The sequence below is a fragment of the Poecilia formosa genome, unplaced genomic scaffold (genome assembly GCF_000485575.1).
Source record: "Poecilia formosa unplaced genomic scaffold, Poecilia_formosa-5.1.2 Scaffold553, whole genome shotgun sequence".
Classification (NCBI taxonomy): Eukaryota; Metazoa; Chordata; class Actinopteri; order Cyprinodontiformes; family Poeciliidae; genus Poecilia; species Poecilia formosa.
Window position 1 is genome coordinate 249,858 of NW_006800492.1, and position 19,907 is coordinate 269,764.

Below are 19,907 nucleotides of genomic sequence, written 5' to 3' on the forward strand. Positions count from 1 at the left end.
ATTTGTGTTGTTTTATTGTTTCTGAAGCTTCTAAGATAAATGTTTCGCATTCAAATATTCAGACTATTCATGAAAATTGTTCTAAAATTGAATGCATTAAATTTATGGACGTTTAAAATGTGCTGAGGCTGTGGAAACATGTGTTTCTCCTCTGGTTTTCCTCTCAGCACGCCCAAGCTGCCTGTTTCTGTGTGTGGTGATGAGCTCAGGAACTACACCTGCTTCAACGGAGGGAACTGCACTGACCGGGAGCTCTCCTGCGACTGTCCTGCAGGATTCATTGGACACAGGTAAGATGGAGTCGCTCCTTTCATTCATCCGTTGTCTTCTGACCATTTGAGATCGGGTCCAGCATCCCACATGCAAAGGTAAAAATGATCCCTTCAGTGAGTTCTGGGTTTGCCCTGCAGTCTTGTGAAAGTGTGGATCATTTTCTGCACAGGAAAAACAACAATAATAAAAGTGATGCAGCAACAAGCAATAAATCAAATAATAAACATGTAAATCTGCAAAATGATCAACAGATGCAAAATAAGCATAATTTAAAAATGTAGAAAACATTTCAACTTGTAAGACAAGAAGAAACAAAGGATGTTGTCTTAAAGAGACAGGAAGCAAGCTAAGCTTTCACTGCATTACAGCATCACTGTTTATAAATCTTTCTGCAAAACGAGAAGCAGCATAAAACTTTATTAAAAACTTACAGAAGAGTCCCAAGAAAATAATAAAGTCATCTAACAAAAGCTAAATTTGTAATTAAAAACAAAACAGACCCTAAGAGAGCGCCCTGTGGGACACCGTTAGTAATTTGCTAATTCAAGCAAATTGAGAAATGACTCAAAGAAAGTCTTTCATGTGTTTCATTATGTTTTTTTAATGAAAAGTAAGCTTTGGTCATGTAATTTGAAGACCTTGATGAAAAAAGAAGTGTTTATTTTTTCATCTATTCTCTTAGAAATATTACTGTGACTCTTTGTTATAGATAATTGGAAATATACATACATGTGACAGGAAACTGGAAAAAATTGTAAATTATAAATCGATATGAAAGTGAACGAGTGAAACACAGTAAAACCATAAAGTTTCAGCTCAGATATAACGGTGTGTGAATGTCCTGTGGTTTTCCATTACTTGCATAATAAATGAGCTGAATCAGGTAAATATCTGCTGCCAGTCACATTTGAACAGTTGTGTTGCGAAAGAGAGTGTCTCCAAGTCAAACTCGCTCACTGAGGAAAAAAAATAACAGAAACTAAGTCACTAAATTAGCAAAACTAAAATAAGATCAGGTGGTGTTTGAGAACCAGTCAGGAGTCGGTAGAAGCCAGCAAATTTCACCAAAAAGCACATATGGTGTCTGTTCACAGTTACATTTTCCACTGCCATATAAATACCTGTTAGTGTGCAATTTATAAAGAAAAATGTGTATATAAACATGAGTTGCACACTGTTTTGTGTTGTCGTGTGTCTTTAGGTGCGAGCAGGATGTGGACGAGTGCAAGTCCAACCCGTGTCTGAACGGCGGCTACTGCAGAAACCTGGTCAACAGGTTCGTCTGCGTGTGCGACATGAGCTTCGCTGGAGACGTGTGTCAGACGGACGTAAGCGACATTTACTTTTATGTGGCGATTCTCCTGTGGCAGAACCTCTTCCAGCTGCTGTCCTACCTCATCCTCAGGCTGGACGACGGGCCAGAGGTGGACTGGGGAGCAAACGACTGAGTGTGTATGAGTGAGTGTGGAAGGGCTGTGAATATCTTCGAGACGCTTTAAGAAAATGTCTGCATTTGAATGAGTAACTGTCAGGGATGTCTGGGATGAGAATGGACGTTTATTTTGGCTAGCACCGAGAAAGATTAGGGACGTCTGTGGTTTGATTTCTGGGACTGCAGAGTGATTCTGTGCCTTTCAGATCAGCAGCACTTTATTTATAGTCGGTGCTTACGAAACTTGTTTTGTTTGTCCATGAAAGGATGAGCACATATGTCCTGATTCACAGACTCTGTCTTGCTTCTGCGCCTCCATTTCAGTGTCTAAATCACAAAGCAAGTAGCACTAAAGAGACACTAAAGCTAAAATGCTCATCAGGTTCTTGGTCAGGATGCAGTCGCTCAATAAAGATCTTTACTTTATGTAAGATGGCATCAAATCTTATTCACAGATTTTGACTTAACTGATTTTTCTTTGAATGTAATATTCCTTAAGCATTAAATTTTATCAAATTTGTCAGAAAATTGTGCACTTACCTGGCAATGTCTTCATAAATTACAAAATTAGTTTGCAACAATTTCAGGTTCTCCTCACTTGTCTTATGAATTGTAAAAAAAAAAATGCAGTACAGTAAATGTGGGCACCATTTCCTCTGCGTGACACCAGACTGCATCGTTGCAGGAGAGAGGCTTTTTGCTGACAGTGCAAATATTCCGTTGCAGACGTTTTGTGAATTAGATGCGAAAGGAGAGCAGTGCTTTAGTGAATCAGGGCCTCCGTGTGCAGCTGGATCAATGGTTGATGTTTTTCAGTGTCAGTAATCAGAATGTTGTGAAATTCTTCTAAGTAGACAAATATGAGCAAAGTTTTAAAGAAAAGCATCAAAGGTTTGCACAGCTGGTCCAGTTTGATTTGCAATCTTCAAAAAGTAACGCCAAGCACAACTTGCTTCCTACGAGATTTCAGGGATCCAGAGACGTCCAAAACTTTTTTCCTTTTGTTGCTCAGGCTTCACCGAGGACAGAGTCCTTTAAAGACGCTGCTGCAGCGGTGAATTTGGTTTTCAGTAACGTACAGCTGTAACGAAAACACGGCTGGGAATGAAGTATGGTTCACTGCAAAAGGATTTAACAAAATCTAAACTTTAAAGGTGGGCAGAACTGAACACAAAACAAAAACACAAATTATTTAGATTTGTGTGTATTTGGGTCGGGAGGCTCAAGTATTGAGATGCTCAGCAGGAATTAATTAATTTTCTACTTTTGAATGTGGAAGTTGATTAAAAACTTGTAAATAAAAAGGGAACAGAAACAAAGACTGTTCTGCTCAGACTTGCTGAACAGAACTGGAAGGTTTGGGTTTGGCGACTAGATTTTGTCTTAAAGTTTTACAGCAAAACAAAACAAAAAAACCTGACCATAACTTGTTCTGTAAGAGTCAAACTGTGTAATGACCTTCAGTAGGGGGGTAACTTAGAGAAACTAACAAAAGTGACAAAGAATATTTGTTGCATTATTTGAGGACTTTAAATTAGAAATAGTCGTTTACTTTGTTAATGATCACCTTGAACTTTCTGGCAGTCTGTTTCCCGTCTGTCCAATGACGTAAAAGTCTTAAGTTACGATGTAAAGAGAAGCACACCCTGCGTTCAGAAAACACATTTTCAGGGAGGAATGATACAAAATCCCAGTTATTTATACAATTCCCACTACCTGATAAGCTGTCAGTCTCGTCTGAACTTTGGGGTTTGGAAGCTGTATACGGATGAATTTGTGAACTCTGAAAAACAGAGCTGTAGCTACAAGAGCTCCTGCAGGGCCCCGGATGTCTCGCTTGTTCTTGATGTGCGTTCAGAGCGGCTCGTGACTGACTGACTGCTGAGTGTTGTTCTGCACCAAAGACGAAGTTTTCTGCATCTAAACCTTTCTGTCTGAGCCAAAGATATTTTGAGTTACTAAATTCTCGGCGGCTCTGCTTCAGCCGTACGTTTAGAAGTGTTCCTGCGCGGCCGTGGTCAGCGCCGACGCAGACGTGGACGTGGACGCTTTTCATGGTAGATTTCATGTGTGCTTTGAATTTTAGGACGTCACGAGGGTGCGAGTGTAATGTCATGTTCGTCAATCATATTCTGTCTGTGTGTCCCGTCTTTATCCATCTTCTGTGTTGTTTAATAAAACAAAATCAAGAAAAATTGTTCTCTGTCCTCTTTTAATGTCTCTTCACTCATTTTTTCTGTAGTTATTTATTTGTCTGCATTTTCAAAACAATCTGCGCTGAACACCAAAATCAGCTCATTGATTTTCTTCCTGTTGGCCATTGTGTGTGTGTGTGTGTGTGTGTGTGTTTACTGTTGTCAGGTGTACACCATGACATCAAAGATAGACAGTTAATCCGTTTTAACAAGATGTTGATCCCAGAATAGCTCGGGTTCAGATGCACGCTGCCGACATGCACAGCACACAGTTAGGAAACAGTTTATCTCTTCTCTGTGTGACGTTACAGCAACAAACTTCAGCGCATTTGATATTTTCTGTGTAAGAACTCAAAATAGGAACTGTAGAAAAAATTACATGTGGTTTTCAACACTTTTCTACAAATAATAATCTGAAAAGTGCGCAGTGTACCTATCTTTACCCATAAATCCAGCGCTATAATCGCATGTGTGAGTGATTTAACTAGAAAAAAAGGGTCCACCATAAGAAGTCCTGTTTGCAGTTTGCACAACCGATGGAGAAAACATGAGAGAGAAGCTGACTAACTGATCAAAACATCAGTCATTTTATATTTAAAAATTACATAATCAGACGGACCAAAAATATAAAGTTATTTGGACATTTTGGTATCTTACAGACCAGAATAATAATAAATAGTATAAATAGCATAAGTACAAATTAACAAAATCAGGCAAAAGAAACATTTTTTCAATTTATTTCAAAAGAAAACTTATGAAACTTTAACAAAAACTGCAGGTGTCTGTCTGTCTGGTGAACTTTTGGCTGGAAGGAGTTTGTTCTTCATTCAATGAGTAGAGATATATAGTGATACTTCACAATAAAACTACTCAAGCAAAAGTAAAAAGTACAGAGTAATAAAAATACTTCTATTTCTTCCAAGTAAATGTAACTCAGTAAGTGTATGTAGTTACCACAGTCTGTTGGCTGTGAGGATTTGTTTCTTTTGCATACGAAGATGGATGTGGCTAAACTTTGGGACAATCATAACAGAACCCGTTAGTGAAAGTTCTTGTTCCTGCAGGACGACGACCCTCAACATTCAGCCAGAGGTAAAGTGAAACGGTTCAGACAAAGATCATGGATGGCCTCAAAGGGCCGCTTGTGGAAGAACCCAAAAACAAAACGTTTTAATCTAAATAAATATCCGTCTTCACTCTTAGAGTTAGATAATATCGAACATCTCTTTACATTGATGTAGTTTGGCAGCATATAGATAAAAAACAAACTTTGGTTTGACTGATTGAAATAACATTTAAGCACACGACTGTTATCTTGAGGGTTCTGTTTATGAGTTCCTCTGGAGTCTAGAGGGCCACATAAAAAGTTATGGCTGGCCGGATTCGGCCCCAGGGCCTCGGGTTTGACACGTGGTGTAGATTATTGCACATCCATGTGTTAGAATGGCCCACTCAAAGTCCAGATCTAACACCAATTAAGAATCTGTGAGAAGTGATGAAACACACATACCAACAGAAGATGAAAAAAAGAATAGAACATTATCTGGGTTTATGCATTGAGTAAAAGAAAACTCAGGAAGCTTGTGGTTGGTTGATGTGCTTCCTGACAAACTTTTAGTGCATTTAGCAAATAGGTAGAGAATTTTTCAGTATTTAAATTGCTATTCACCAATCAGGAGCCAACAAGGTTCCTATATCTGGCTGATTGATTAGTAAACCTGATTAGCACAAGAGAAAATGCTTCTTTAGCACAGTTCACACATTTACAAAATCTATACAGACCTTTTGAACGTAAAGTGCACCAATAGTGGCACCCATCTCCTTTCAACCTGCACCCGTCATCATGTCGTTGCAACATTTTTTTTTTTTAAGTTGAGGCATGTGTGTGTGCGTCTGTGTGTCCTTTGGAGGCACAGGTAGCCCTGACAGTGGGGAAGCAGAGCAGGGAGGAAACGGGGGAAGTGGTTTTTCACTGTTGGCACTGATGTGGCCATCCTTTGAGAGCAAAAGAAGCGGAGAGGAAGAAATGTGCTTTGCCAGCAAAAAAAAGAAAAAAAGAGAGAGAGAGAGAGAAAGAGAGAGAGAAAGAGAGATAGAGAGACAGAGAGAGAGAGAGACAAGGGGAGAAAAAGGGAAAAAGCAGCATCTGGTGCTGAAGTGCAGTTTCAGCAGAGAGCTGGTGGCATTCACAGAAGTTCGGTCTGCTTCACAGAAACGTATGAGGGCAGCTTATCTGGCAGGCACACACACACGCCCACACACACACACACACGCAGAGCAGGTTGATAGTGCTGACAGCAGGGAAGCATCGCTGCCGTCTCTGCTGTGTGCGGAGCAGCTCTGCAGAGGCTTCAGGGTGGCCTCGCTCTGCACCTCAGAGACTGGTTAGTTAGACATCTCTGTGTCTGCGTCTGAGGCACTCGGTGACTGATGGCAGGTCCTGGCTGCAGGCTGCTCCGGCTCGCTTGTGTCACACTCGCTCTGACAGCCAACTGTGCTGCAGTGACAGGTAAGCACTTTCCAAGAGTCAACAAAGAACTTTGTAGCAGGGGGAAGGAAACTCTCATGTCTACGGCGTCAAGCATGAGCGCCAGGGTTATTTTTTGCCTCGGGATACGGATGGTTGTATTTTAAATTAGAATTACAGTATGTTTCCATGTTGATTGCTCAGTGTAAAGTTTGCTGACTTCTGAGATTATTTTTGTGTAACCTGCCAAGTTCAGCAAGAAGCTTTTAGTTGTGAAGATGCTGTCAGCAGGGAATTGAAGTGTTGTGGAGACTTACAGCTGCTAACGCTGTTGTAACCTTGTAGCAGCGACTCAGAGAGTCACAGCAGTGACACCAACCACAACCACTGGTGTAAGTGCTGCTCTGTTTTCTACTGCTGGTTAATGAAAAGCTAATATTTACTCCGCCGCAGCATTTAGGGGCTTTGATTTCCTTAATTCACTGTGATTTCTGTCAGGACTTGTGCTTTTCACTAGGAAAACACAGAATCTTTAAAGTGTTTTTGGTCTGGTTTCTACTGCAAATATATTAGTACACTTGAAATTCAACAAAACTAACTTACAAGTAACTTTTAAGCAAGATCTAGGAGCTTGTTTTAAGTTAACATTGAATTAAGAAAATATTAGTGCCACTGGCAAATTATTTCACTTTTAGCAAGACATTTTTTTCCCATGTTGTAAGTAATGTGCCAGTCTATCAATATTAAGTTTCCATAGCTCACTGAAAAGTTATTTGTAAGTTAGTTCAAGTTTGCATTTGTAATTGCACTAAAAACTCTTGGTAAGATTTTTTTCCAGTGTTCTCTGCAGAACGTTATCATTTCCAGGTGGTGGTTTGTTGTCTGCAAAGATCAAAGTGCTGCAAAGCTTTAAAAGGCACAAATCATCATTTTGTGTATTTTTCAGTTGTTTCCAAGCTTGTAGCTTGCAATAGTCATTTTTATTCTCAACTCCAGCAGAGAGAAGTATGTAAAACAGCTCAAGAAAGAGAAAAGAGCTACATGTGGAACGCCACTGGTTCATAACCCACGTCTACCTGAGGCAAAAGTAACGATTTCAGTTCATGCAGTGAAGATTTATAAGGTGGTTCGATTCTATAAATACGACAAAATTCAGAGAAATATCGTCAAAGCAATGGCTTTGAGACTCAGCAGACCGGCATCCTACTCTGTCATATATGAGCGTGCCATGATGAGGCCAATCTGCTTGTATTTGGAGGAGAATGATCATTTGTGACAAAAACTTTAATAGAAATATTCTTTAAGATAGACAATGCAATGCTTTATAACATGGAGCCATGCTCAGCCTTCTGGGAAAAAAATATTGGTTACTGGAAATATTATTTAAAGGGCCAGTATTATGTAAAATAATTTATTTTTTTAGCCTTACATCATGATATAATGTTATTCCCTCATCAAAACCATACCTGGAGTGTTGCTTTGTTTCATTCATGCATGTTTGAGAAATTATTGAATTTCCCATGGCAACCATTCAGATTTGCAAAATGCTTGGTCCCACTGATGGCCGTCTTTTCCAGAAGCTCCTCCTTCCAGCTGCAGCCTGCGGCTGAGTTTCTGCCTCACAGAGGCAAGCCTTCCCCACAGCTCCCTCACTCAGCTCCTTCAGACTAGCCAGCAGGAATTAGCAAACATCTGGTGGAACTGCGCATCTGCTGTGTTTCTGACTGAAAAGCTGGTAAAAATGCTGTTAAAGGCATAATTACTTAATGTTGTGATGACATCCTGAAGGAGAGTCTGAAAGAGCAGGAGCTTCTTAAAGAGACAGAGCCAAAAAATTTCAAAGTGTTAAATTGCAAAGTCAAATTTTTAAGGGATATTTAACATATGCAGTATTTTGAAAGTAGCATAGTTACTTGATTGTGTTATAAAATGGCTCTATGTGCCTGGAAAATACATAATACCGCCGCTTTAAAAAGTATTTTGCTGCTTTAGTGGGCGTGCCTCAAAGAGCTACTATGTTTCAGAAAAGGTTATTTTTTACTACTTATCTGGCATGAAAACGAATTAAAGACCAATTGTGATTTGTTTCCTTCATACATTTAGTTTTTTCAGGGTCTCTGGTTCCACAATAAGATGCTCTGTGCCTTTTAGGAGCAGATTTCAGACGAATCAGATTTCGCTTTTATTCCCGCTTTAAAGGGCTTTGGTGTTTGTTTGTGGGAGCTATTTTGGGGACAATGGATCGTGGTGCCAGTTCTGATAGGACGGGATCATCAGGCAGCATCTTGGCTGTATGTGTGTATGCGTGTGTGTGTGTGTGTGTGTGTTTGTGATCCCTCACAGACGGCGCGTGCTCCACACAGCTCGCGGGTGGCTGCAGTGCTGGCACCGTGTCTGGTCTGCTTGGCGATAGCGGCGATGCTGGGGCTGGCGCTCGTCGCAGCCAAGCTGCGTGAGAGGCGGCAGACGGAGGGAGGTTTCAGGCCGCGGCAGCTCCAGGCTTCTGGTGGTCGCAACCCACCTGCTGTGCTGGGAAACACATCCATCAGCACGCTGGCAGCGCGCGTGGAGCGCCTGGTGTAGTGTGAAGGAGTCAGGGGAGGAAAAAGTGTGAGGGGAGGAAAAAAAAAATGAGTGTAAGAGCATCCAAAAAAATATGACTTACTTAAATAAATCACATGCGACTCCTCTGTCCCTCCAGCTGACCTCTGAGAGTTTGACCTCCAACCTCTTGCTGTCCATCAGTCTGGCATCTGTCCTCCTGCTTCTGGTGCTGATCCTGACCTCCGTCGGGTTGGTGTCCGCTCTGAATCGACGCGCCACCCACGGCACCTACAGCCCCAGCCGGCAGGAGAAAGACGGATCCCGGGTGGAGATGTGGAGCATCACGCAGCCGCCGCCGATGGAGAGACTCATATGAGATCCAGGTGTTGGATTTGGAGACAAACCTGAGAGAAGCAGATGGACCAGAACGGATTCATAGCCTGCATGGAAACATTTCACACTGCTGCTGCTTTCATTGAGTGAAACATTTCATGCAAATGACTGAATCCAGGCTCCTGCATGCTGCAGGTCAGCTTTAGGTGCACACACTCTGAATGTATTTCTGTTTAATGTGTTTATTTAAATTCAGAAAATGTTCCTACTTTGTTCTAGGAAATCTTAAGGATTCATGATTTCTTTTCTTCATTTTGTCAGGTTAGAATCACAAATTTCAACTTATTTTACTATTTAATGCAATAAATTGGTTGCATTTTTTTTAAAAGGGTGTCAGAGTAAAAGGGGCACAACACATATGCAGCATACACTTTATTTTCGTTTTAGAGGTATAACAACAATGAGAAACAGTTTTTGTTCTGACTGGAGATGTTAAACTGGTTTTATATTGAACACATCTATGAGATAAATGTATGAGAATACATGCATTAAATAAATACACTTTAATCTCAATGTATTTTATTAGGATTTCTTGTCACTTAATCAAGTTTAGGAGGATCAGAAAACAACTGATGTAGACGCATGCTACACGTTTTAGGAATTTATTTGTAATTTTAGGACCTTTGCATCCGTTTTCCCCTCTTTTTCACATCTGTAAAGATCTAAGCCACTAAAATATACAATGACTAAAATGAATGTGTGATTCTCAATTAGTGCTTCAGCTTTTATTTTTTTAGGGAACAATTTTCTTTAAAGAACTGATTCAAAGTGTAAAAAAACTCAAGTGCTTCAAACAGGCCAATAATTGCTTAAACTTTATTTCTACACTGTATATGCCTATAAATGTTCTTTTAAAAACAGTTTTTTTAAACTTTCTGTTACTTTATTTCTGTGTCAATTGATTAGAATGTTTATTGATTTATTGTCTGTCAAGTGTTAAGATAATAAAAAGCTCATTGTTGTGGCCCAAACTGCCACAAATTATTACATGGATAAGGTGGATGATTATTTAAATGAGATTATTTTTTTAAAAAGAAGAAAAACATGCATTTAAATGTTTTCAAAAATGAATTTTAGCATATTTACGCATGCAAAGATCTAAATTTTAACTTTTGTTTTGCTAAACCCCTTCCATTAAATATTAAAGTCAACATTTCAAATCCAAATAAAGACACAAAGGAAGGTGTATGTTCAAAGAAATTCAGTCTGAACACGGCAGAGCATGAAACATTGTTTATTTCCCGTTCACAGTGTGTACATTGTGTGCTGTTGTACCAGGTTACTCATCAGTAGCACATTAGATTGACCTCAGCTGTGACACAGCCACGATGAGCACATGCAAAAGTGCACACCATCAAAAAAATAGAAAAAAAGGTTACAAAAAATAACAAAACAAAACCGAAAACATCATAACCAAAGAGTTAGTCCTGATGAAGAGGCCAATCTGAAGAAAGCTGCTGACTGTAACATTCAGCGTGGCGGTCACTACACTGACACTGGCTTCAAATACAGACAGGAAAAATGACGTTAATGTTTGTAAAGCTGCTACATCAGACTCCCCCCTTGCCCCCCCTCACTCCAAACCTGTAATTATAAAACAAAAACTATATAATTACCGTGAGCATTACACAGTGTCATCTTAACCCTGAAATGTAAAATCCGTCTCGGTTTCAGGACCTAACTCACTAAAGCTTTTCAAGTGGGCCTGTCCTCCCACAGCGCGCCCTAATCTGACGCAGAGCGGAACAAGAAAACAGCAGAAATCTGTTTCCCCGACAGGAAAAATGTGCAGCGGGCGACTTCTAATTTAATGTGAAGCACAGAGAGAATTACACAGATTTTATGGAGGCTTTAAATACTGAAATAATATGAGTACCAACAGGACAGATACACGACAGAGTGTACAGTACCAACATGCAGGTTACACACTGAGCACTGCATCACGTACAAACAACCATCAGCCTCCGTTTCTTCTGATCACAAGTCATCACATCCTTCTGCACCGTTATTACAGCTACATGGGACATTTCTTAATGTTCTCCTCGTTTTCCAAAAATAAAATCTCCAACATTCAAAGCTCAGGCGTCATCTCTTTACAATATGCAACACCAATCATAAACGTACATTTCATATATTTAATCCATGTAAAATATATTCAAGCCAGAAAAAATACACATCTATTCAGTTGAAAATAATTTTTTTATCCATATGAAAACAACTAGAGAAACTCCTCTGAAAATTATACATATATTTTAATTCAATCCATTCAAAGGAAGATGTTAAAGTGAAATGAAAAAAAAAATGCACACAAACTATACAAGCAGTTAAGCTATGAGTACAATCAGAGAAAGTATTCAGTTTACAAAAGAAGAACAAAAAAAAAAGGTTTTTTTTTTATTTTAAATACGAGCAGGAAGATTTCCGAACCCCAACGCAAAAGAGAAAAAAACTAAAACTCACCACAGCCGTGAGAACAAGACACCAGAGTTCATTTTGGGGGATTTCCTGTTGATTAAAACCCAACATGCTCTGTTCCTACCACAATAAAGTTGGTCTAGAAATTAGTGCCATGTTGTGATTACACAGAGGGGTACGTTCTGCATAAGGCACACACTACATCCGTAAAGGTCAACTCACACATGTTAAAAGTTGTTTTGTTTTTTTTTGGACGGATTTCTTTATAAGAGACGGGCTCCTGATCTCAGCATTTCCAATAATCTGTATCCGACTCGACTCCCGGTACCACAGCGCCGCTTCTAGCAAACCATGCTGCTGATTTTTAAAACTCAACACCTATTTTCATGTGCACAGTTTGCAAAACAGTTTTAATCTCCAAAACGAAGCGCCTTTCAGCCTTTACAACGACATTCACAGTCAAATAGAGACTGTATTGGATGCTGCTTGTTCCAGTCTGCGTTATGTGCAGCACACAGACATCTGTCAATGTTAAGGAGAACAGCGGAAACACTAGACATTAAAACGAATGTTGTTTTAAGTTTGTAATTCAAGAAAACAACTCTCTGTAAATTTTGTCAACACCACCAAATATGTAACCAGAAAACATGCGCGTTAAACTAGCATGAAAAAGTTGTCAGTATGAGCAAGAAGTGATTTTATTGAAGAGTGTAGCTGTAACTTTACAAACTCAAATAGGGTTGAAATATGTTTCACATAGTCAAGACAAAGCAAAACAAAGAAAAAACTAGCTAACAGTAGCCTAGCACTTCAGCAAACTGTTATGCATTAAAAACAAATCATCAGCAGGAATAAAATGTGAGCCGCATTTAGCAAGTTCAGTCAGAACTGACTTCAGAATCCGCTAGAGTTCTGGTTAAGCAAAGTTGAGACATGCTAGCATTAGCCGAGCACTTCAGGACTTCAGATGAGCGTCTCATCAGCAGGAGCAAGACGTGGCTTTGTCAACTTCTGTAACAGTAACTGTAGTCAGATCTCATCAACAAAGTCCATTTGGGATTGGATAGCTGTCAAATGTATCAATAAATTACTAAACCAGGGTAAACATGCTAGTGTTAGCCTAGCATCTCAGCAAACCGGACCAAGCAATGGCCATCATAAGCAGGAGTAAAACATTACAGACGCTTAAAAACCGGTTGGATAAAAATAGCCGTTGCCGTCTGGCACATCACTGATGAGTGAGTTATGTTGGACACAATCACAAAACTGATCGAATCGGCATATTTAAGCTTGTGTGTGTTATTATTTCAAGACTTATTGGGCTCAGACTCTGTGGCAGCAAATGCCGTAATCTTAAGCTACTGATTACTATCAGGGAGGAAAATAATTCCTCACTGGGACATTCCCAGTTACCCGAGTGGTGAAGAAAACTGGCCTCTTTTAAGATTTCTAAATATTTGCATAGTACACAAGTTTGTTAAAGTGTTTACAGTGAGCGAGGCCAGTGCAGAAACTGTTCTGGACTTTGTATTTTTCTTTGTCTTTAACCATTCTTGGAATTACCATGACTGATTCTTTTTAGCTTTTTAGAAGCACGCCAAAGACTTTATGGGCAAATCGTTAACGCAGAGCAGCACTCGAGAAGTGGAGAAACAGCCGCTATTAAACTGCCACAGCGACTGGCGTCTGGCATAAATCATAAGAACAACGGACCATAAATGTAGTAATCCCAACCCGAGCGAGCGAAAGCGTTTTCTCTTCCTCTGGGTTTGTGGTGACGCAGAGAACGACACGAAGCCGGGATCCCTGGATGCTGATGCTTCTCTCCACAGGAGAGACGCTTATAAAAATACTTTAGACCCTGAACACATTTCATCCACGCAGCAACCTGCAGTATATTGCTTCATTACAGTACAATCGTCCTCCACTGCAGTACAGTGCAGAGGGTTTCCTAGTCAGACAGAGGTTGCATTTCCTATTAAAACACAAAGAAAGGAAAAGAGACAAAAAAAAGAAGGAAAAACAAAAGCATGATACCTGTCAACAAGATTCCACACAGTTTAAATTAATCTTTCAAAAACTTCAACACGACATATTCCTGCTATTCATGACCCATTTTGTGGTTGATATCTTCAGAGCGTAAACAGCCTTAAGGCAAAGTGCCACACAGAGGTTAGGGAAAAAGCACAGAGAGGTGGAATAACGGGAACGGAGCTTGTTTTGGACCGACTGTGGGATTGGGTTCATCAAAATCCTTCAAAGTTCGCCAACAACTGTTCTCAATTTGTAAAGCAGGCGTTGAGAAACATGCTAAGAGCAGCAAAAGGCCGATGGAAACAGAAACATACAGAAAAATGAAGTAAAAACTCTGGCTTTTCTCAGTCATGCGACTCTTTGCTTCATCAGGTATTTAGTCTTAACAGGTAGGAGTAACATTCGCACAAAAACAACGCAAAACTCATCAAGAACATCTACTTCTCTGTGAATGTGAACTGCTGTGTTTAGGATTCTGATTAGAAAGTACCTGCAGTGATTTCTAAAGTTTAAGACATCAGTATCAAAACAAATCACATGTCCGCTTAAGGCATGGTGATCAAAATCACAAATCCAACTGAGTTTAATTAGTTTCAAAGGCCTGCGTGGACATTGTGCATCTTGCTGGTTTTGCAGTTTAGTACAAGGTAGTAATGGGTGATTATCAGAAATTAATCCACGAGTGCAAATTTTTAGCATGAAATGTTCAGAACACAGAGTTCAGCGAAACATAATGTTGTGTTTAGGGGAAATTGGCCCTTTGAAATCCTTGCAAAGCACTGACATTAAATAAATGAAGCTAAAGTGCTGAGTAGAGATGCACCGATCGACCGGCTGGACGTTGGAATCAGCCAATTTTCCAGGCCAAAGACTCAAAAATGAGATTTTTGAGTCTTTAAAATGTAAAAGATTTTGCATTTTACATTTTATTAAATGCAACAAAATGTAAGAATGTCAACTGATAACCATGCACTTTTAGTTTATTAAAATCAGATAATGTTTAGTAATATTTGCTTTGAAGCATAACGTAGAATAAGCCATATTTTATAACAACACCTCTATAAAATAACCTGCAGGATGTTTATTTGTCTTTTATGTGTTATGGTCCTCAGAAAAACGAAACAGTTTCGACAGTTCAGACCTGGAGGAGGATCAGAAATCGGTATCGGCCTGGAAATGGTGATCAGTGCATCTCTAGTGTTCAGATCTTTGCAGACAGATGAAGAAAAAAACTGAACTGAAACTGAGCAGAAATCTCCACCTATTCTCATGCATCTTATTTATTTTATAGATTAAGTTTAAACATTAATATCTAGTAAATGTATGTGCGTTTAAATTTACTTCACCGTTTATCAGTATGTATTCCTGATTTGAATCATAATTGGATGCTTTTTATAATTTCACTCACTCTCCACCATGTTTTTGAGGTATTCTTTATGTAAAATAATTTATTTGACCAAGTTTCTCTTCCAGTAGATGGAGGACAGATGGAGAACTCTGCAGTGCTTCCATTCAGCGCGACCAGCTCTTTGCTCTGAGGCTTTTTGTTTGTTTTGGCCCTTATTAGGTTTGTTCATAACGTTCCCTTATCAGCTGATCAGCTGTAACAGAGGACAGGAACCTGAGTCAGTTTTCCTTTTCCTGTCATCTTTAGGACTTCTCTGTGGCTTTTCCTTGGACCTGATGGTGGCTGTTGCTGCAGTGGACTTGAGAGAGATGCAGGCTGCTGTGAAGCGATGAGCTGAGGCAACACATGGACTCTATCTCCTCCAGCAGGCCCGGGTCCGGCCCTCCAGCCGTCTCCGAGCCTTCACACTGACCCAGACACAGCCCAAAGCCCAGCAGCTTGTCTTTGGGAGTCTCCTTCTCCTCCTTCCTCTCCTCCTCCTCCTCCTCCTTCTTCCAGGGGACCTGGACCTGGCTGCTCTTCGTTGGGCTCGTCTGGCTGTCATGGTTTCCTCTGCTGCGCTGCCTCCGGACCGACCGCTCGTGGAAGTTTTTCACCATCTCTTTGGACATGACCTTTCTCCTCAGGATGCCGGTGGACCCGGTTTGGTTCTGGGTTTGGGAGGGCTCGGAGTTGCACTGAGGGTCTGAGATGGTGCGACTCCGGCTGGTCGGTTCCGGAGAAGAGTCTGGCTGAGCCGCAGGTGAGAATGGGGGTGTAACTTTATGGAGCAGCAGGGGGGAATAGGACAACCGGTGGTCTCCTGGAGGTCGACCCGAAGGCATGAGGTGGGAATCGGGACGGGACTTGGAGGAGAAGAGGGGAGGAGGATCCGACTTGGTGCCGTTGGCATCTAGAGAAGGAGGAGAAGCGGAGCAGGGGGTCACTGCAGAGAAGGCTGCGAGGTTTCCGGACCTCTTCAGGCTGCTTTTGTTGGGCTGCCTGCGTGGGGATGGAGGAAGGTGTTTCCCATGGACGGCGCTGTCATCCTGGCCCATGTTCCATCCGCCATGATCGGCGCCGCCGTCAAAGCTGCTGTCGTCTGCAGCTGCGGAGTGGCTGCAAGGAGATGGCTTTGACTGGAGGAGGTAAAAAAAAAAAACAGGAATTACAAAAAAGAAAATGCATCTGCACTCTAAGAGTCTGTAAGTTGTGTTTTATATCAGTCACTCCAAATGATGAACCAAACACAGAGCTTATGTTTTGTTAAGACATAAAAATGTAAACTTAAGCAAATAAGAATCATTCCTGGATTTTTACATACATCTATTTTAACAAAACATTTTATCCTCTCCGCGTTTCAACTTCTTTCCTCATGTCCATACAAAACGATTACCTTCCTTCGCAATAAACTAGCAAATACACCCTCATTCCTACAGTCACATTGATGACAAATATCATTTTAAAATTCTACATATGTTCACCTTTAAAGCCTCAATGAAAACATGTTCACTCTTCACTCTTTGGTGCAAAAAATGGTTTAAAATCTATCTACTAAGGTTTGTTTATATAATATCTTCCAGTGAAGATGGGACTCCACATTAAAATGTCTTTTTAACCCTTCAGGTAACAGACAAACAAAACCGTCAAATGGCAAAATTACCTTGTGAAAAAAAACTCAAAGAGTCAAAACAGTTTGGATGTATTCCTTCTTTCTTGCAGAAAGTTTCTGTCATGTTTATGTTTTGGAGTAGGGATGGAAAGTCCATGTTTGATCTGTTTTGCTCTGTCATTTTGCACATAAGTTTGTGGTGCATTTAACCAAAAAGAAAATGTTACAAAACTTTAGATAAGTCACAAACAAGACATCGACATACATGGAAAAACCTTAAATTGTAGCAGAAAGACTTTCTGTATTCAAGAACTGACTAAAATACAGAATTGCGCAGGAACGCAAAAGTAAACATTTCCCCCCATGTCCTCTAGGGGGCTCCATAAGTTCTAGTCTTTGTTTTGCATCTTCATTCTCTCACAGATTAAATTAATCTGTCTGGCATACCTGGACCTTGTAGTCATCCAAGTCATCCAGGGACCTAAAGAAGTCCAAGCTCTTGGCAGCACTGAGTTTTCCTTGGTCCGTTGTTGTTGTGGTCAGAGAATCCAGGATTTCCTCCAGCAGGTTCATCTGGCTGGAAGGTGACGGGTCGATGTCCGGATAGAAGGAGTCCGAGTCGTCGCTGTCTTCAGTGTACGAACGGACCTCGCCGCTGTCTTCAGAGGAGATCCTGGATTAAAAAAAAACACAAATAAAAACACTTAGCACAATTATATTTAACGTAATGTATTAAAAATAAGAGAGGTGACTAACGCAAGGTTCCTGCACAGTAAATTTTATAAATTAAGAGTTTCCATTCCAGTATAACCACAAAAGGTCAGGATAAATGTCAGCTGTGCAGAATATCAGAAATTTTTCAGTGTTTAAATGTCATATGAGGAAAAACCCCAAAGCGTGTCCATAACACGCTTACAGATGTTTGAGCTTTTATAAAAGTAAGGCTTTTCTGTCAGGAGCTGAGAAACAAAATATGTTGTTAGATGAGAAGATAAATGCTAAAATTAGCATCTCAGTGGGAGTTGTGTAAATAAATATTATAAAAATAAATTAATAACTTAACTTTCTATAGTCAGGGTGTTGGTCCACTCTGGTTATTTCAGTGCACAGCCAGTGCTGAAAACTTTGGACCCAGGAAACTGGCCTGACCAAAACCCCACAGTGAGCACTTTTTGAACTGATTTGCTGAAACAAATTACCTTTTGGATTAAATTTACTGAAATGCCCCTGGAGCTGCAGCAGCCCTGCAGCTGTGTCCATCAAATGATGCTGTAAGCAAATGGCTCCACTGGAGGGCAGTGTTACCATTAGCAACAGAAACATATGACTTTCTGTCTGGACCAAAGGCAGTCAACTTCTCAATCAGCCAAAGTTGCCTAATCTGGCATCTTTGTTTATACAGAAAAGAAAAATAAAGCGTCGCCTTCAGCTACTTACTTGCTCGCAGTGTCCAACTCATCATCGTCGAGCCCATAGCCAAGATCTCGAGGGCCCACGCTCATGGGAGACTTGTTTAAGTTGTGCTGTTAATGAGAATAACAAAGCAAGCGGATGTGGTTACACACTCAGAATAATATGATCACAACAAAAGTGGACCCGAGGGGATCGGGGGGTCTCGGTTACACTGTAATAATAACAACCAGGGTTCTGCAGAGATGGAGGGATTCATAACACTACAGAAAAAAAAAGTGTGTGTCAGGTGAGTCCCCATAAGAGAGAACAAGGATCTTGTTTTAATGAGTCCAGACCCTGAGGGTTGAGACTAAATTTGTCAAATTTGGATCTGCAGGGGAAAAGAAAGCCCTTTAAGATCCCCTGCAGTAATTTGCCGAGCTCAGCATTACGTAGAAGCTAAAAGGCACTTGAGCGCCGCAACACGGGTGACTGCATTGATCATTTGCATTACGGCACCAGCACATGTGATTGTATTTGTCACAGCAGAGAGCTGAGTGATCAGTGTGGAGCGTAGCTGTCTGCCGCGGTGGGTTTAATAAGCCACCTGTGTACCGTGTTTAATGGGCGGGTTAAGGAAGAGACAGAAGCTTTACAGAGCAGGGCAGGACTCCCCCCCATGGGAGCCCAAATCTGCCCCAGGCCACTTATTAACATGCCTTCCACTACGACGCACATGTTCCTCTCACTATGTGTTCATGTTCACTGATGTTAACACTATCTCTCATCTTCTAATTTACACTCTTTGGTGTTTGCTGCTCACCTTCTGTGTCTGTTTTCTTTTGCTCTAACTGTCCCCCAGTCTGCGGTTCCTTCAGACACAATCAGGAGCTTCAGCCAAGCATCTTTCTAAAGCTGACAGACTTTTCTGTAAAATCAAACTGGATCTAAGTGGAGTTGGAACAAAACGCCATGGTCTGTTTCTCTACTTCTTAAACTGTTCTTTGTAGAAATATAAGGGATAAATCAAACATGATAAATTAAAACAAACTCAATAATTTCCATTTGCATGATTTATTGTTCTTCTCTTTTCTCTCTTTCTACCAAAAACTGGATGACAAAAGTCTTCAGTCTGGTGCTTTGGTCTCGACTAGATCTTTGTTTTTAAAGGACAGTTTAGTTTACACAGACTTCATAATTCATTCTATTCATTGTTTCTGACATTTTGATAAATTGTTTTGGATATTTAAAATGTTTTCCAGCTCCAGTGGTAAATGTTTATTAGACTTTGAAGTGTTCCTGCCTTATTTTGCCACCATCACCACTATCTTACTTGAAAATGGTCTACAAACAACAGTATTATCGTTTATTGCAATAACTTCTGAGACAATTTATCATTCAGGAAAATTTATCACAGGATCAAATCTGACCTCCACTTTGCCTCTGGTGACATCCTATCAGGCAACTCGGAGTCCTTTCGGATCCATTTGTATTGTTTACATTTTTCTCTTTATTCGCATTTTTAATTCAATTTCCATCTTCAAAGGTGTTTAATAACAACTCTAAGATCCTTGGTGATAATTTACAGCCATGTTTTTCTGATACATTATGGTCAAAACGGATCACCGGGCAGCCAGACTTACATTTGTGCCACTGTGCTTCCATTTGTTCTGGCGCATATAAAACATATTCTTCATCCAATCCAAGATGTAGCATGAGCCAAAGCTTTAACTCTTCACTTTTCAATTTCAGACTCTTTGTCC

The 19,907-nt window shown here is 40.4% G+C and overlaps 2 protein-coding genes across 5 annotated transcripts in view; one reads left to right on the forward strand and one right to left on the reverse strand.

Moving 5' to 3' along the window:
- The window catches only part of LOC103129528 (protein crumbs homolog 1-like), a 28,968-nt gene extending 18,680 nt beyond the window's left edge, over positions 1-10,288 (forward strand). For 2 of the 4 annotated variants that reach the window (XM_016665176.1, XM_016665180.1), the window contains 3 exons: positions 168-290; positions 1,475-1,601; positions 9,069-10,288. In XM_016665176.1, the coding sequence (XP_016520662.1) occupies positions 168-290; positions 1,475-1,601; positions 9,069-9,287 (469 nt within the window). In that variant the 3' untranslated portion in view covers positions 9,288-10,288. Of the gene's footprint in view, positions 1-167; positions 291-1,474; positions 1,602-1,678; positions 3,004-9,068 lie in introns of those variants that run through there. The other 2 variants (XM_016665177.1, XM_016665179.1) reach the window with 2 other exon arrangements.
- A 234-nt stretch (positions 10,289-10,522) lies between these two features.
- On the reverse strand, positions 10,523-19,196 carry LOC103129522 (DENN domain-containing protein 1B-like). Its single transcript, XM_007540666.2, has 3 exons — positions 18,190-19,196; positions 17,200-17,425; positions 10,523-16,279 (listed from the first exon to the last, which is right to left on the reverse strand). The coding sequence occupies exons 1-3, from the start codon at positions 18,252-18,254 to the stop codon at positions 15,404-15,406; spliced, it is 1,167 nt and encodes a 388-aa protein (XP_007540728.1). The 5' UTR covers positions 18,255-19,196; the 3' UTR covers positions 10,523-15,403.
- Between the last annotated feature and the right edge of the window lie 711 nt (positions 19,197-19,907).

Coding starts and splice junctions, on each gene's coding strand:
- LOC103129522 (XM_007540666.2), bottom strand. CDS start 18,254: ATGAGCGTGGGCCCTCGAGATCTTGGCTATGGGCTCGACGATGATGAG. Junction 17,426..18,189: donor GAGTTGGACACTGCGAGCAA/GTAAGTAGCTGA, acceptor TTTTTAATCCAG/GATCTCCTCTGAAGACAGCG. Junction 16,280..17,199: donor TGGATGACTACAAGGTCCAG/GTATGCCAGACA, acceptor TACCTCCTCCAG/TCAAAGCCATCTCCTTGCAG.